Genomic DNA, 17,142 nt, shown 5'->3' on the forward strand with positions numbered 1-17,142 from the left:
GATATTTAAATCTTTAATAAATTATGTGAATGGTTTTACGCTATGGAGGCATTTTTTTCTTTCTGGGGTTGACGCTGGAGATACACCTGATTGCTGACTGTCAGAGTTTTTTAGTGCTGTGATGCTGCCATACACCGGCGATAGTGGAATCGTGATGAGATCATAATCTATCTTGGCTAAATTATACTGAGGCTATTATTTAACCTACATCTGGTAAGCGCATCAATATTCTGGTGATGGGCACTCGTTTACAGTTGTGTTTGGATTCACCACGGTGACTTGATAAGCACGGATAACCTGGACTTTATTTTCCAGTCCCAGCTCTTTGCAAGTTGCTATATGTTATTTTTACATCTTTCACAATTTCCTGCAGCTATATTTGTGTAATGTTAATGTAAAATATTTTTTAGGTAACATATATTTGTTAGGTAATACATATTAATCTTCTGTGTGGGCTATCAATTCCCTATTTATATTTCTCTGTGTGGTTTTGTAATATCGAATAGGACCATTGGCGCAGCTTTTCAAATTTTCTTACCATTTAGAGAATGCTTTGCTTTTTCTGAATGAATGCCAAGCATTCTCTGATTGGACGGGGTGAAGAGACAGGGCAATGTTGTGCAGAGGTGGGACAGTGACTCCTGTGTTCACAATGCAAGAGCGCAGCCTCTAAGCATGGGACCCGGAAGGAAGTGGTGATCACTAAAGTAGCTGTGTCTAGTGATTTCAGGCTTCCAGGGACATTGACTGGGTATGGTACATGCATAGTTTCATTGGTCCAAGCTTGAACAATGTAACAATGTTTAATATGTCAATGCCTGGAATTATTCTGATGCAGTGTTATTTTGAATCTGAATTGCCAACAATCCCAGATGCATTGTAGCACAGGGCAATAAGGCACAAATGTGCATTGCACTGTCAAAAACAATGCATGCAGTATTTTTTGGCAGCTCACTACAACTTACATTAGTGCAGTGACATGTGTTGAACTGACTCTGCTGAAATGCACATCTGTCAGTATTGCATCAATGCACTTAAAACGGAGTTCCAATCACCTGTGGAAAAAAATGTCAGCAGCTACAAAAAGACTTTTAAGATACAACCACGCCTGTCCTCTGATCCATCCTAGTCGGTCTCACCCGCTATCTTCGGTCCCTGGCATCTTCACTATGGGTACCCAGCTGTGACAGCTTGCGGCTTCACAGCCAGGCTCCCAATGAGCACATGTATCGTGAATGGTGGGTGCCGTCTACTGGGACCTGTCAGTGTCCCCAGAAGACTGCATGAGGGAGAACTTCAGTTTCCGACCAATACGGCAGTCAGAACGGAAGTGGGAAGCTAGTACTTGTCAAAATTGGCTACCTGCTCCCCTTCCGGCTCCTTAAAAATGGCAATTGTTCAAGAAGAGTGGAGAACAAGTTCTTAAAGCGGAGGTTCCTTTTTGGGTGGAGCTCTGCTTTAACATGTACTGCTCCAAATAGATGGTTGGGTTGTTACTAAAACTGGCGAGATGCGATATCTGGTGCAGCTGTGCATGCTAGCCAATCGGCTTCTAAGATCAGCATGTTAAATTTAAGCTTTGACAATAAAACCTGGAAGCTGATTGGTTTCTAGGCAGAGCTGCACCAGATTTTACACTCTCCAGTTTCAGTAGATCAACTTTGGTGTGAACAGGCCCTAAAAAGAAACATTGTTGCCAATTGCTGCTTTTGAGTGATTTTATTTTTTAGCCCTCGATGCCTGTAGCAACTTGGTCTAGGTTGAAAAAGGAAAATATGATTCCTGTTGCAATTCCTTCCACTTTTCTTTTCCATCACTCTCATTTGTTCATTGTCCTATGGTTCCTGCAGCCCTCACCAACATCACCTTTCTATGTATTCAGGATTGTATGACCGATGGAATATAAATATAATTTATTTTACTTGTCCAGTAGAGCTTCACAATTGACAAGAATTGTTTTCACGATTCTTTCTATTCAAAGATTTCTCTCTGCTCTTCTGAAGCCACAGCCTTCAAGAGAAAGGAAGAGAAAAACTGGGCAGTCTGCCAAGAATCGAAACATTCTTTATCCATTGAACTAAGTGTAAAAATTGTAACAATTGTGTTACAAGACACTGTGTAAGTGAAAAAAGTTTAACCACTTAAACACTAAACCTTTTTCTGACATTTTGGTTTCAAGTTAAAATCATTTTTTATTTTCTTACATCAGGGGGACACAGAGCCATAGTAATTACTATGTGGGTTATATATCGGAATGACAGGTGCTGGACACTGGCACGCCCCTAAGGCGTGTACTTCCCCCATATAACCCCTCCCATTACTGGGAGTCCTCCGTTTTTTTTTTTTTTTTGCCAGTGTCTAAGGTGTTTGTCACGAGTAAAGATGTGCTGTGCTGAGCTCCACGAGAAGTAATCCTTGTTGAGAGCCAGCCATGCTGACCGGGTCAATTCTGATGTCTTTTTCATTGGCTAAATGAATGGTACCCAGGCCTCGTGATTAGAAGAATCTAGGTTTTGCTTGCGAATGTTTCTCTTTGAGAGCTGGGCCCTGGGATCTAGTACTTTTTGGTAGTAAGGCCATGAAGTTTTACTGGCAGGGTGCTGTCCCAGGTCCAGGATTGTGGGATAACCTGAGAGTTCCCCGGTTCCTGAAGGTTTCCTTTAAGGTCTTGAGCCTACCGTGAAGGGTGAAGATTGGGTTTTTATCTCTGATAAAACCCTGCTGCGAAGATAAGGTAAGGGAGATTTTCTCAGGAATTTCTCCTTCTATGTATAGTGTTGTCATGTCTATGTGTCACCACTGGGGGCTGTATCGAGCACTTACCTTCCTGACGCTGGAAACAGCAGAAGCCTTCACTCTCCTCCTTCAGCCTGCACAGACCCTCTGGTAAGAAAATGGGGGGGGGGTCTGGTCTCTTCCTGCATCCCCAGATTGGCGTTATTTCTCTTCAGGGGACATGCCAGAGCATCTGCCTTGTTGTTTTGAAAAAAAATTACATTTTTTTTTTTTTAAAAGAGGGCAGACCGCGGCCACTTGAAAAAGCGGAGGCTTTACCCCCTGCCATGCTGCAGACGCTGCTCATGTGGGAAAACGCTCTCCTTTCAAAAAGGAAGAGAGGGACCGTACTCCACTTGTGGTCCGTCTATTAACCCTTTAACATCTGCTCCACCATTTTTGTGGAGCACATTTTGAGTCATGCTAATTCATTGAAAAATGTGGACTTCTAAGGGTTAAGGAACAGTTTGTGGAGATACCTGAAATTCTGCCTAATTAGCAGGCCCGGCAATGGGCTGGTGTATCTAACGCACTAGGTCTCACAGTAGATGCTATGAAAGACTCTATCGTTTAAGCCTTATAGCTTATACTTGGACTAGTGCATTCTCGCAGAGTTCCGGGCTGACATATTGATCAGCCGAAGCACCATGTGAAAACTCTTGGCCAGTTTCTTTCCCTTCCTGGGGTATGGCTATTTTGAGTGGAAAAGTACATCCAAAAGAGTAAAGCTCTATTTACCAGTAAAAGGAGGTTCAAACATTTCTCCTTTTATCATGCTGCCTCTCCTATGCCTGGGGCATCTGCCTCTAGGAAGTCTTGATGGTCTCAGTTCTCAGATTCAAGGGAAAGTTCCAAAGGGCAGCACCAGGATAAAGGTCCTGCGATTCTCAAGATCTGGCAGGAACAATGTCAAGAGCAGAGGGATTTCTGCAGTTTTTTTCTCTAGGTTACGACTAGAGTTCCGAGAACACGGATGGCTCAGTCGGCTTTTGATCCAAGGGTCTGGGGTTCGAGTCCCTGTTTGAGTGCTGCCTGTGGGGTCCTTAGGCTGCTGATGGGGCAGTCTTTATGTAACAGTTTCCTTCTCCTTGGAGAATGTTCCTAAGGATCCAGAGAAAAAGTCTTTCAGGCCTCTGGATCAGCTGTTATCCCAGTCAGTGATATCAGAGGTTCCCTTAGTGGAACAGGTTTTTTTTGGCTAAAAAAAAAAAGTTATGAAAATTCACTGGCCTGGAACAAGTATACAGATCAAGAAAGTCAGAGGAAAGTTGGTTCCTAAAGCGGCTTGGCTGTTCTTGGGCTTAAAATATGCCTAGCATAAAAAACAAGATTTCCCATGGCTGTGGAGTTGCAGGTAGAGATGTACAACTGGCCATGGAGGTGAATGGCTGTACGTCCTACATCCTATGCATCAGTGTTTACCTGTGCATGATATCATTTATGAAATGCAACACTTGCGTGTTCTGTAAAATATGTTGTGCAGGCAGGCATAGGTAAACGCTGATGCAAAGAATCAATGATGTTAACATCAGTACAGGGGTATACAGCTACTAGCATCTATGGCTGGTTGTACGCCCCCCCTGTAACTCCCCAGCTGTGGGAAATCGTGTTTGTTTGTTTTTTTGGAGCTAGAAATATTTTATGCCCAAAAAACAGCTGTGTGCACGAGGCCTAAGTCACTTTAGGAATCAACTTTTCCTCACACTTTCTTGATCCTGTGTGTTTTTTTTTTTTTTTTTTTATATATTTTTTTTTTTACACAAGGCATATTTTGTGCATAATTCTAGCCCTGTGTATGTTGTCTAAAGCGGTGTTTCTCAATATTTTTCCATTCAGGGCCCCCTTGAAAAGTATTTTTCATGCTCGAGGCACCCAAGTCTAAGGCTTGATTCACATAACTGTGTGTCATGGAATGCGTGCAAAATTGCGTGCATTCCTCACACTTAGACAATCCCACTCCTCGTTAACAGACCAGTAGGGATGTCATTAATTCTTAATTGTACCCCTATGCATTGGAAAACGTGGTGCATTTTCAGTGCAGCCCAATTAAAAAAAAATATAATTTAAGATTTTTTTTTCCCCGCAGTCTTTCTGTGGGACAGCCCACTGAAATTAATTTGCTTCCTTATACGCAGCTGCACAGATGTGAACCAAGGGCTTGTTCACATGTGAGATTGAAGGGTGGTAAAACCACACGCTTTAGCTGTGTTTACCAACCCCAATGGCTCCCTCTTTAGCTGCAAAGGAAGCAGCTGGGGGTATACATGGTGTTGCTGTGGCTGGAAATATACCCCCAGGTCAATGGGGCTGTGCTGCAACCACCCTGAACCGTGTGCAATGTATGCAGTTTCAGCATAGTGATGATGCATTTTAGGGGGTTAAAACGGGAAATGAGGTGACACCATATTGCCTCTTCACTGCCTATCAAATGCAACAGTAAATTATTGCTAGTATTATGATCAAGCCATAAAAAATAAAATACAATTCTGATTTGTACAGAAATAGGGGGTCTGGATTAAAAGTAATATGCATGCATACATACACACGCATGTAAACACACACTAATAAAAAATTCTGCACTGTAGGGGGTGGCAGAGAGCACAGCACACACTGTGCGAGACTTGAAGCTTGAGAGCAATCCAATGGATAACATCCAACTTTCTCAGATGGAGAGTACAAGAAGGGCAGCCTTTGTTTCCTTCATAAAATGTTTCTTTTAATGATGCTACAAATTGCAGCTACAAGTAGGATGTTACAAGGGGTAATATATGCGGTACTACATGCAGTGGCAAGTATGTCCTATTACTGATAGACGGCACACATGTTGTAGGCCAGTCCAGAGACCGTTAATCAAGAAGACAGACAACAATGTTAGTGAAGCTTCTATGCTGAAGCTTTCCAGGCATTAAACTCTGGGATAAGTGTATAAATGTAACAGGGGAGTATGTGCAAAAATAAATGCAGGTTCCCCTCCTTGAAATTTGTTCTTTTATTATATAAACTCAAGTCCTGGCTTAACCTGAACGTCCTTCGTATAATGGTCATTTTTGAAATGAGCAATGCTCTAAGGATATGCAAAGCTGGCCATGTAAATCTGATCACGGTGACGTTTAAGTTTTTGCATGCAGTTCATCGATATGCTTGGGGAAAAAAAAAATACTTTTAATTGTGAGCTCCGAATACCTACCCCAGGGCAAAGTAGTTCATATTATGCATGTGAAAAGGTATCTTTCTCTTCTGTCTAATAAAGTCAATAATTTGCATTTCATTTTTTTCCAACAGGTAATACTTCACTTTTATTGAGCAGACTGGACAAAGTTTTTCCCTAAAAATGCATCCTTTTTTCACTTTCCCATTTGGGTCCAACAGAGCTGCCCGGAGCTCCAGGTTAATATTCTTCATGCTTGTATTTGGAGTGATGCTCTTCTGTGCTGGCTTCCTCCTGTCCATCTTTGGATTTCAGACCTGCCAGTTGGATAATTTCAACAATTGCAGTTTGACTTTTAAAGTACTGGGGCCTGCCCTTGCAGTGATAGGACTGGGTTCTGTTGTGATGGCAAGATCTAAAGCCAGGCTTGAGGCCAGAAGAAGACAATCTGAAGGCGATCAGACTGATCCGGACAGCTTCTTTTTCTGTGGTGAAAGCCGTCAGTTTATACAATTTTTAATATTTGGATTTTTGTTTGTTGCCTGTGGAATACTGGTTAGTGTTCTGGGTGTTTGGATACCTGGGTGTGGTTCTGTTTCCCCAAGCCAAAATGTTACCGGGACAGGAACATCTTATAGAAACTGTGGACTTCTTTCTCTGCAAATAATGGGACCTTTAATTGTTTTGATTGGATTGTGTTTCTTTGTGGTGGCCCATATAAAGAAGAAGCGCAGTTTTTCTGATAATAATGAATCAATTATAGATGAGGAACCACAGTCGCCAATAGATGAACCCTTTCAAATAACTGTAGGTGAGTACTCAAAAATGTAGTTGTCAGCATGCAACTTGACTGTTTTTTTTAATCTTTTATGAAGCATTTGTAATACAGTGTTACATGGTTAAACCAATATAAGCATAGCTCCCAACTGTCCCTGATTTTGAGGCACTGTCCCTGATTTGGAACAAAGTCCCTCTGTCCCTCTTTCCTCCTCATTTGTCCCTCATTTTGGTCTGATTTTATACATTTGTATATAAAATGCACTTTTTATCTTTAAAAATGTGTTTCCCAGTGCTAAACCTTTTATCCATATTCTAAATTGCTACATCAATATAAAGGAATATCAGTGGTAACATTTTTTTTTTTTGTGGGTTTAACTAATGTTGCGGCCATAACCCATTGTAGGACGGCCTTGACTTAATGGGCTTACCAGTTACCTCTGCTTGGCTTGTTCTTCCACGTCTAGGGGTTCCCAGGGTTGATACCCGACACTTGAACACTGACACCAATAAAGTCCTTTTGAAGGGTTTTATTTTGCAGTTGTAACATCCAATAACAGAGTCTCTTATAGGAACAGAGGGCGCGGGTGAAGAACTCGGGCACCTTGAGCTGCAGATATAACAAAGTCTCTAATTCCACCCAGAGAGTAGCCACTCGCAGCTGGGCACTTCAAGACTGAACAGATCTCTAGCCAGAGATCATAGCAGTCAGCACATTGATTCAAAACTTGAAACAGTCCTATGAACGTACACAATTCGCAACCAAGAGTGAAAAGGGAACCTTTTTCCTCAGTACCCAGAACGATCTGTCTCCTTAACAGTACTGGAAAAATGTGGCTTAGTCAATGTCCTTCCCAACTCAGTAACCAGGCACTTCTCAGAATGCCACTTGTCGGCCCTCCTCCGAAGAGTCCTCCCCCGGTCACTTTCACGAGCTTTGGTGCTCTTCCTAGACGAGAGCACACCCCAACACCTGGAATCCTCCCTCAGTTACTGCGCCTCGGACCAGCCGGTTCCGAGACTCGGGAACAGATGGATCCCTACCCCAGACCAGACAGGTCTATTGGGGGTAACTAACAGGAACATGTTGAGGGATGTCGAACGCCCCATGACCGGGACCCCTCGTGGTGCTACCCCGGTCCTGGAACCAGGACAGACCACACAGCCCTCACAAACTCCTCTCTCAACATGTGAACCCCAATATATTAAGTACCCCTTCCCAGACTCCTCAGCGAGGCTCGGCACACCCACTGATTGGTTCCGAGAAGGCTGATACCCAAATGTCCAACCAGGCCTGATTCTGGCTTGTCATGTGTACCTCACCACACACATGACCAAGCAGAACTTCTAACATAGCCCAGCCAAACTGATGTCAAGGTAAACCTGTATAATTATTAACCCTCAGAACCCCTACTCTTCTGAGGCAAAAACTAAATTTACACCTGTATGATACTTTGTCCAAAATGTCATCCGCTACACTAATAATGTTTATAATTCTCCTTTAAGGGCACGTGGCAGGGCGTGTGCCCTTGTTCCCATCTTAAAATGTTGGGAGGTATGTACAAGTAGTTAGTACTGTTGGGGATCCAGTAGCAAGATCTTCCTGCTGGAGTTTCCAGAAAACCTCCTCCTTCCTTTTTGCAAAAAAAATAAAAAATCATCCGTTCCTAAAAACTAGTTTCTGTCCGGTGTCCATTCACATTTGTCCTTATCCTGACAAAGTGCCAGATCTGTTAACCTGCACTTTAAAATGAACCATTGGTAAAGCTATTGACAAAGTATTTTATATTCTTAGGCTTCATTCACTTATACAAACAAACCCAAGGATAAACCGAGGAAAAAACCAAGCTTTACTTACTACCAGCCCACAGACAACCAAGTAACCTGTCTAACGGTACGCGTTAAAAACAGGGGTTTAGTCTGCACACATTTGCAAATGCATGCGTAAGCCACAGAGCCCCGTCGAGGCACCCCAATATCTGTGGTACCTAACACTAACTTGTAAATGTCCCGTCAGTGGAGGCACGTGAATTCTGATGGATAGGTGAGAGCAGGTGGACTGAAGGGGAGCCACCCCTTCTTAAAAGGTACAGGAGCACAATGGCAACACGGGTGTTAGTGAGATGCCTGACCAAAAAACATGACAGTGACACAAAAAGACGCCACCCTCTCACACCTATAGCTGGCTATCAGTAAGAAACTTGGAAGGCTAGCAACATTCACACTTGAGTGACTCCCAAGTTGGAAGATTTTGGTGCGACTTTGATCTGACGTTATACTCTCTAGCACTGTCGCATCAAAAGTTGCATCAAAATGGTGCAGGCAGCTTTTCAAAGTGGCTGTGACTTGTCATGCGTCTTTGTGTCAAGTCACATGACAAGTCACACAAGTGTGAGTGGAGCCTTAAAGAGGTAGTATTACCAGAAGGGGAAAAAGGACTTGTAGCTTAAAATCTGAACGATGGATATTAATATGTAGCTCCATCCCCTAAGCCTAAAAATATGGGCCTTCCTATTGGGGATGGGATAGCTGGTATTGAGCACTTCCCTCTCTCTAGTTTACAGAGCTGTCTCCTCTTCTCTCTGTTTAGTGCTCGCAGAGGTTATGTTGTGAATGATTGTGGCTGGAAAAGAGCGCTTTCATTCACGAAAGCACAAGCTGACAATAACAAACATTGGCTACTACACTAGTCTGTCTTGGACAAGTGTGGTAGCTGGTATGTGCTATTGTTAGCTTGTGTTTTTGTGAATGAACATTCATGCTGACAGGAGGCTGGAGCCTTGGCCATTTGTGAACAGTATTCTATTTTTTTTAATTTTTATTTCAATGCAATACCATAAGATGGATATCTCTTCCCCCTCCCCTTCCCAAAAGCTATAAGAACACAAAATTATAACCCCCACACTACATTGCAGGTTTGTGTACAGCAGGACATGCCATTGGAAATCAGAATATTTCTAGACTTAAAATCTCTTGAAGCGTCCACACTGCAGACTAGCTTTTTCCTTTCGGGTTATGGCTCTCTACCTGCATACCACTTATGTCATTTAACGGATGTTGTGTACGAGGAAACTGTTTTTACAAGTAATATTATTGTATTTGCATTTTCTCTATGTTGTCTTTTACTTCCTCCACTGGCTTAATTTATCTAGTTATTTCTGTGAGCACACTTTTATGATGGGGAGGATGGGATTACTTTGATAACAGATCAGTGAAATAGGAGACGCGTAGACACGAAACAAGGGGGGGGGGGGGTTGACGGGATGGGGAAAAAAAGCAGATGCTCTTAGACACCCAGAACAAATTGATGTAAAAAATGATGCTAATTGATGGGACACCTATTCACAAAGTGTTCTTAGAAGCAAAGAAATTAATTAACAGGGACAGTCTTGTTGACAGTGGGTTTAATGACAATTTTTTTTTTTTTAGGTTCAAGGGTGGATTCACACTTCTCCATTACAGTGCCTTAAGGGAAAATGCTCATTACCGCATGTTGCTTAGCTGGTGTGTAATGGTGCGGTTTCTGTTAAATGGCACACCAGTGAACCTCCCATGCACATTCATTGCAGTACACCATAATGCATAGTAACGTGCTACCAAGCATGCATGAATGCATGCATTGCATTAGTGAATGTCCCTTTTTTTGTTTTGTTTTCTTCTGTCCTAGTGTGTTGCCAGCCCATTGATTTGATGATAAAAAAAAGCACATTAACACAATGCTCCACAGCAAACAGGTGTGAATCCAGCCCTAAACCTTTTTTAGAATTATATGCTCTGGCAAACCCCAAATTATAAATGCTTATTCTTCTTAAAACACCCTCCACCATTTTTTTTTTCTCTGTGCATTTGGTGGTTGTGTCTTTTGACTTCAAACCAGCGATGGCATGCATGACACACCCAATGATTGTTCTTATGTAACCAACTGTTTTGTATTTAGAACGAATACTAGAAGTCAGTTCTCCAGGTATATAGGGAAGACACATGCGTAGCTTTTTACACCACAGATTAGTGCTTTTACTCAAATGGTCAAGAGTCACGGGGGGGGTGGGGGGGGAAATTTGCAGCTAAAAAATAAATATAGCATATACAATTGCAACACGAGTCTTACTGTAATTGAATGTTATTAAAAATTACCTTTCCTTTTCTGTAAAATGCAATATGACTACCTGGGGGTGTTCTGTACATAGATGGTGCACAGCACGTCCTAAGAAATTTAATTTATCTTGTATTCATCGACTGACACAGCTCCTCTCTTAGCCATTGGGTTGTTACGCCACCTTTAGGAGAGGACTAGGCATAACATGTTATGAAAAACACAGAACTTTCAGTTCCGCCCAAGGGGCGGTCCCTTAGGTAAAAACCCCCCAGCCTGCCATGCAGCCTCAGTTTTATTTTGCCTAGTGAGGGAGAAGGACCTAGGAACCCTGCGGGCCCATCGGTCCATGTTTTTTCTGCAGAAGCTTTGCTTTTTGCGCAAGACTAAAGATCCTGTGATCTGCTATCAACAGCTGGCTGGGTGACAGGCTGGATACTGTTATCCTTGTAGTCTCCCCAGCCTGGCCAGCGAGCCTGTGCAGACCAGAGCTACGCACTGGGTCAGCCACGACATACCTCTGCTCCAGAGGTGGCCGGTGAGTGTTAATGCTCCAGGGCACACATATGACCAGGCTACTGATGTCGGCATCACAGTTTGCTGGGCCAACAGCCAGCCCGTACTGATTGGAGAGTGGGTCTGTGATGGAATGTCTCCCAGCTCTGCAGGACTGGTAAGTACAGCTCTCCCTGCCTCGGTGGGGCTGAGCAGCTGGGCATTCCCTGGGAGGTCGATTCGGGGGTCCTTCACCTCCTTCTCTTCTCTCCCTGTGGGGGATGCTGCATGTGGCTGCTGAGCGGTGTGTGTGTCATGTGCTGGGGCTCTCTGGGGGGCTCTCACCTGGGGGGGACTGCGCTGGCTGTGCCCTGATGTGTTTTTCTCTTCCTTTCTCTGTTACTGTCCCTCATAGTATTCAGTGTTCAGTGGCCATCTTAGGGGAGGGCAAGGAGCAGCATGCTCTCCTGTAGCTTGGCGGCCATTTTCCCTGTGTGTTTTTTCTTTATACTGGACGCTCGGCAGACATTTTTCTTGTAGCCTGAGCAATTTTTTTGGTCAGTCTCAAGGAGCAGCATGCTTTCCTGTAGCTCGGCGGCCATTTTACCTGTGTTTATGTCCTTTATACTGGACGCTCGGTGGCCATTTTCTTGGAGCCTGAACATGGTGTGGATCGGTTTCAGCACCATAAGCAGCAGCTCTGGATGACACAATGTGATCACCTATGCACCTGGGAGCAGACAAGGGATACAGGCATTACTAGCTGGACAGCGCAGAACCAGTCAGGGTGGTGAGTCCTGTGGGAAAGAGCCCCTCAGCCAGCAGCAGTTAGGAGGGTGGGACCATCACTGTCCTAAGTCCCCATCAGGTGGCAGACAGGGTAGGGTCAGCATGGCTTCAGAAACTGGTGTTTCTTCCCCCGAAATCCAGACAATTGCAACCGGTTCACCTGCAGTGCCTCTGGACGCTTTGTTGGCGGTCTTCAATTCGTTCCTTGCCAAGATGGAGGCAGCGCACGGGCGCAAAGGTGCTAAAAAGCGGCCCCTGCCCCTGTCCTCCGGGGAGAGCTCTGACGCAGACTCTGGTCCTGCTGAGGCTGGTGACCCCTGTTCTGTCGTTTCAGATGACGCTGACCAGGACCATTCGGACAGTGAGGATGAGTCCCCGTCCGGGTCCGTGCGCGAAAAAGTGATTCCTGAAGATTCAGGAGCCAGCAGATCCTTCTGCTGATGTAGCAGCCCATTCACCTAAGGTGTTCCCGTATCTGACTTATTTTGATAAGTTAATTTACAAGGAATGGGGTCGACCGCAACGGACCTTTTTCGGTCCCCAAATATATGGCGGTGTGCTACCCCTTTGAGGAGAGCCTTCTCAAAAAATGGTCAGCTCCTCCGGTCGTGGACCCACCAGTATCCAGGTTAAACAAAGTAACCATGATCCCGGTAGAGGGGACTCCTGCATTTAAGGACCCCCCGGACAGGAAGGCTGAGGCAGTGACTCGTTCTTTGTTTTACAGTTATGAGGTCAACCATGCGACCAGTACTGGCATCTGCACTAACTGAGTGGGCAAAACTGTTGCACCGCGAATTGGGAGAACAGGCTTCTCCTGTCTGCGTGGAACTAGCAGACCAACTAGTGCAAGGCCTGAAGTACGTTTGTGACGCGGCCCTGGATACTCTCCCTCTGTTATCCATGGCGTCAGTGTCAACAGTGGTGCTGAGGCGCCTTATTTGTTTAAAATGCTGGTCTGCTGACCAGGCATCCAAAAAAGCCCTGACGGATCTTCCCTTCCTTGGCGACCGCCTTCAGGAGTTTGCAGCCCAGTGGACCTCTCAGCTGTCCGACCAATGGGTCTGCGATCTGATTTCCTCTGACTACAAGATAGAGTTCCTCTCTTGGCCGCAAAACAGATTCTTCCCCCCTCCAGCATGCCCCTACTCCCGGCTTGCCGGGAGGCCCTTTTGGGGCGGTAAGGGACCTGCTGAGTCGTGGGGTGATACCTGTTCTGGACTCGAACGTTTCCAGGGGTTCTACTCAAACCTGACGTACCCCTTCCTTCTTGGGAACTACAATCTTGGATCTAAAAGCCTCAATTTACTTTGTGAAAGTCCAGAGGTTCAGAATGGATACAGTTCGCTCAGTAGTCGCTGCACTCCATCGGGACTCCCTGGCGTCCTTAGACATCCAGGATGCGTACCTGCACATACCCATATGCCTCCGGCATCAGAAGTTTCTGAGATTCGCAGTTGGGGAAGCCGACTACCAGTTTGGCTCTCCCTTTTGGTTTGGCATCAGCCCCCCGAGTCGTTGCTACGGCAACGTGGGATCGCAATCGTGGGATACCTAGACGATATCCTCCTGAGAGCCTCTTCCGCCTCAGTTAGAGGAGGATATGGCGATCACCATGCCGACCCTGCAGGAATTTGGGTGGCTGTTGAACCTAAAGAAGTCGGTGATCGTACCGCCTCAGCATTTGGAGTACCTAGGCTTACTGCTGAACTCCATTGAAGCGAGAGTGTTTCTCCCTTCAGACAAGCTGCAGACTCTCAGAGCTGCGGTGAAACTGCTGATGAACCGCAAGTGGTCGTCGCTACTCTTCTGCATGCGAGTCCTGGGACTCATGGTGGCTTCCTTCGAGGCAGTACCATATGCCCAGTTCCATACCAGGGTCCTGCAGAAGGAGATTTTGACAAAATGGGACAAATCTCCTTTGTCCATGGATCGGCAGGTTCAGGTGAGCCAATTAGTCAGGGATTCCCTGCTCTGGTGGCTGAGGTCCCTGGCACTTCTGTCCGGGAAGTCGTTCCTACCTCTGAAATGGATGGTGAGCACAACGGATGCCAGCCTATCAGGCTGGGGTGGAGTAATGGGAGTTCAGTTGACCCAGGGCCTCTGCTCAATGGAGGAATCCAAGTTGCCGATCAATCTGCTCGAACTGAGAGCGATCAGGCTATGCCTCTCCACATGGTCGATAAGACTTCGAGGGCGTCCGATCAGGATCCAGTCAGACAACGCCACGGCTGGGGCATACGTCAATCACCAAGGAGGAACAAGAAGCTTGGCCGCTGCACGGGAGGCAGGGCGACATGTACCGGTCCTGTCGGCCATTTACATCCCAGGAGTGGAGAACTGGCAAGCGGACTATCTAAGTTGCCAGATGCTGGACCCAGGAGAATGGGCGTTGCATCCGGAGGTATGGTGCCTGTGGTGGGGCACACCAGACGTGGATCTTCTGGCCTCCCGTCTCAATTGGAAAGTGCAGAGATTTGTGTCCAGGACAAGAGATCCGCGGGCAGACACGCTGGTGGCTCCGTGGGATCAGTACCAGCTGACCTATGCCTTTCCTCTACTGAAACTGTTACCACGTCTGCTTCGCAGAGGGGATCCCAGTAATTCTGATTGCCCTAGATTAGCCCCAGCGTTCCTGGTACGCAGACCTAGTGCGCCTGGTGGCAGACGTTCCTTGGCGACTGTCGTTACGAGAAGACCTTCTGTCTCAAGGTCCGATGCTCCATCCTGCTTTACCATCGCTGGTTTTAACGGCATGGCTATTGAGAGCCAGGTGTTGAGGAACCGGGGTCTTTCGGACTCTGTGATCCCAACTATGCTGAGGGCACCGAAATCTTCTCGGGAAGATATATCATCGTCCCTGGAAGGCCTACATCTCCATTTTCTGAGGAGAAAGGATGGCATCTGCGCTCCTTTTCTATATCCAGGGTCTATATCCTGTTTCTTCAGCAAGGAGTAGACCAGAAGTTGGCTTTGAGCACCATCAAAGGACAAATATCAGCTTTGGCTGTCTTTTTTTTTTTTTCAGTGACTGGCATCTCACTCTTTGTTGATTAAAAAAAAAAAAGAAGAAAAAAAAGAAAAAAGGTGTTTATTGATGAGAGCGCCAAACATTACAACTTATACACGACAAATATATGTCACTTGAAATACAGGTATCTAGAGTACCATCAATCTTAATTTTTCGCTCTATATTTTACTTGTACAGTCAATACCGTTATCATACTCCTTTATATGTAAGACAGTGTCGCAACCGAGCGCTCACTCTCTCTTATAGAGTTGTAGTAAGACCCAAAACCAAGAAAAGAACTAACAAAATAAAAATAAAACATTAGATAATTAAGTATTAATAATTACTCATACAGAATTAATAAACCAACCATTGATGTTTCACCATGGCTCAGACTCAGCAACTACATATAGCTCTCCCTGTGGGACGGTAGCGTATAACATACACCTTCACTCCCATATACCTTCCTCCATCTATCCTACCAGTAACCTATCTAGGACCATCTGGGGTGGAGCTACTGCCGAAAAACCCAGCCAGTTCTGCCATATATTAGAGAATTTGTTTGGTGACTTTCTATGCTGGTAGGTGTACTTTTCCCATTTGTATCCACTGTGCCTCCTTTTGGTATACGTGCCGACAGCCATAAACGGGCAATACGTTTCCTGGCCAAGTATAGAAGTCGCGTAAGAGCAATGTATATTGGTGGAGGGTACATGTTCTTATCTAGGCTGCCCAGCAAGCACACCAGTGGCTCCAGCCCAAGCTGGACCTGAAAAACATTATATTTATTCTAGCAATGACATCGCTCCAATACCTCACCAATTTGGGGCACCTCCAAAGCATATGAATGAGATTGCCTGGGTTAGCCTGACATTTGGGACACATGGGAGAGTCACGTCTACCCCATCTATGTAATTGAGTTGGTGTACGGCGGGGATCTGCAATTAGCGAACCTCCAGCCTCTGCCTCTGGGTGTCATGCTTATTGCCGTCAGAGTCTTGCTATGCCTCATGGGACTTGAAGTTCTGCAACAGCTGGAGGTCCGCTAATTGCATATCCCTGGTGTATGGTATACTCTGTGTAGTATAAACAGTTGACAGAGTCTCACCGACACCACTGGACCCACCCCCAGGATTTGATTCCACTGCTCACCATCAATGGGACCTACATCCCTCTCCCACCCCTCTCTCTACGCGGTAGCAAGTCCGGAGCCTGTATGTGTGACAGAAGATGGATATAAATTCTAAAAATGATTCCCTTTTTTCTCTGGATCAGAGTATATAGATTCAAGAAATGTAGAGTGTTCAATTTGCAAGTTAGAGTGTCTGCTCTGATACCTAATAGCATGTTGTAATTGTAGATACTGAAAGTGATGTCCTTCTAGTGCAGGAAATTCATTCAACAACTAAGTGAAAGGCTTTAGAACAGAGCCTTCCAATATTTGGACAAGAAATCTAACCCCTGCTCTTTCCCATACCGATGGATCGGGCACTCTGTTTAGCTCTGTATAATATCGGTTCCGCCATATAGGAGTCTGACAGAGATAGCCCATCACCCCCAGTATGGACTTGACCCTCCTCCAAATTTTCATTAGGGACTGAACTGTAGGGCAAGTAAGAGGAACACCATGGAAACCCATCTCCATATTGGATAACGCAGTGTAATGCACATCATTGCCTAAGAGGAGACCTTTAGAAGGATCTAGCACCGTCCCGAGATCCCAGCCCGTGAAGTGCTGTAACTGTGCAGACAAATAGTACATATGGGGGTGTGGAACCGCCATACCCCCCTGGTCGTTAGGGAGCTGTAGAGTGTCCAGTTTGATTCTCGCCACTCCACCTCTCCATATAAGGGCCCTGAATTGCGCTGGAACCAGTATTGTGGTATCCAGAGAGGAGCATTGTGTAAAATATACAGCAGCTGCGGCGCCCAGATCATCTTTATAAGATTAATACGGCCGGTCACCGACAGTGGCAGTTTACTCCAACTCGCTTGTTTCTGCTGGAATTTTTGCAATAAAGGTTTGAGGTTCAGGGCAATGTAGTCCTGTGTTTC

At 45.3% G+C, this 17,142-nt stretch overlaps 1 protein-coding gene across 3 annotated transcripts in view; it reads left to right on the forward strand.

Annotated features, from left to right (window-relative positions):
• TMEM171 (transmembrane protein 171) overlaps positions 1–17,142 on the forward strand; it is a 50,152-nt gene that overhangs the window by 4,404 nt on the left and 28,606 nt on the right. For all 3 annotated transcript variants that reach the window (XM_077462504.1, XM_077462506.1, XM_077462505.1), the window contains exon 2: positions 6,058–6,734. In XM_077462504.1, coding sequence (XP_077318630.1) covers positions 6,107–6,734 — 628 coding nt within the window. In that variant the 5' untranslated portion in view covers positions 6,058–6,106. The remainder of the gene's footprint in view (positions 1–6,057; positions 6,735–17,142) is intronic.

This window comes from Lithobates pipiens, unplaced genomic scaffold, assembly GCF_037356315.1.
Source record: "Lithobates pipiens isolate NorthernLeopardFrog02 unplaced genomic scaffold, aLitPip1_a1.2 Scaffold_3, whole genome shotgun sequence".
Classification (NCBI taxonomy): domain Eukaryota; kingdom Metazoa; phylum Chordata; class Amphibia; order Anura; family Ranidae; genus Lithobates; species Lithobates pipiens.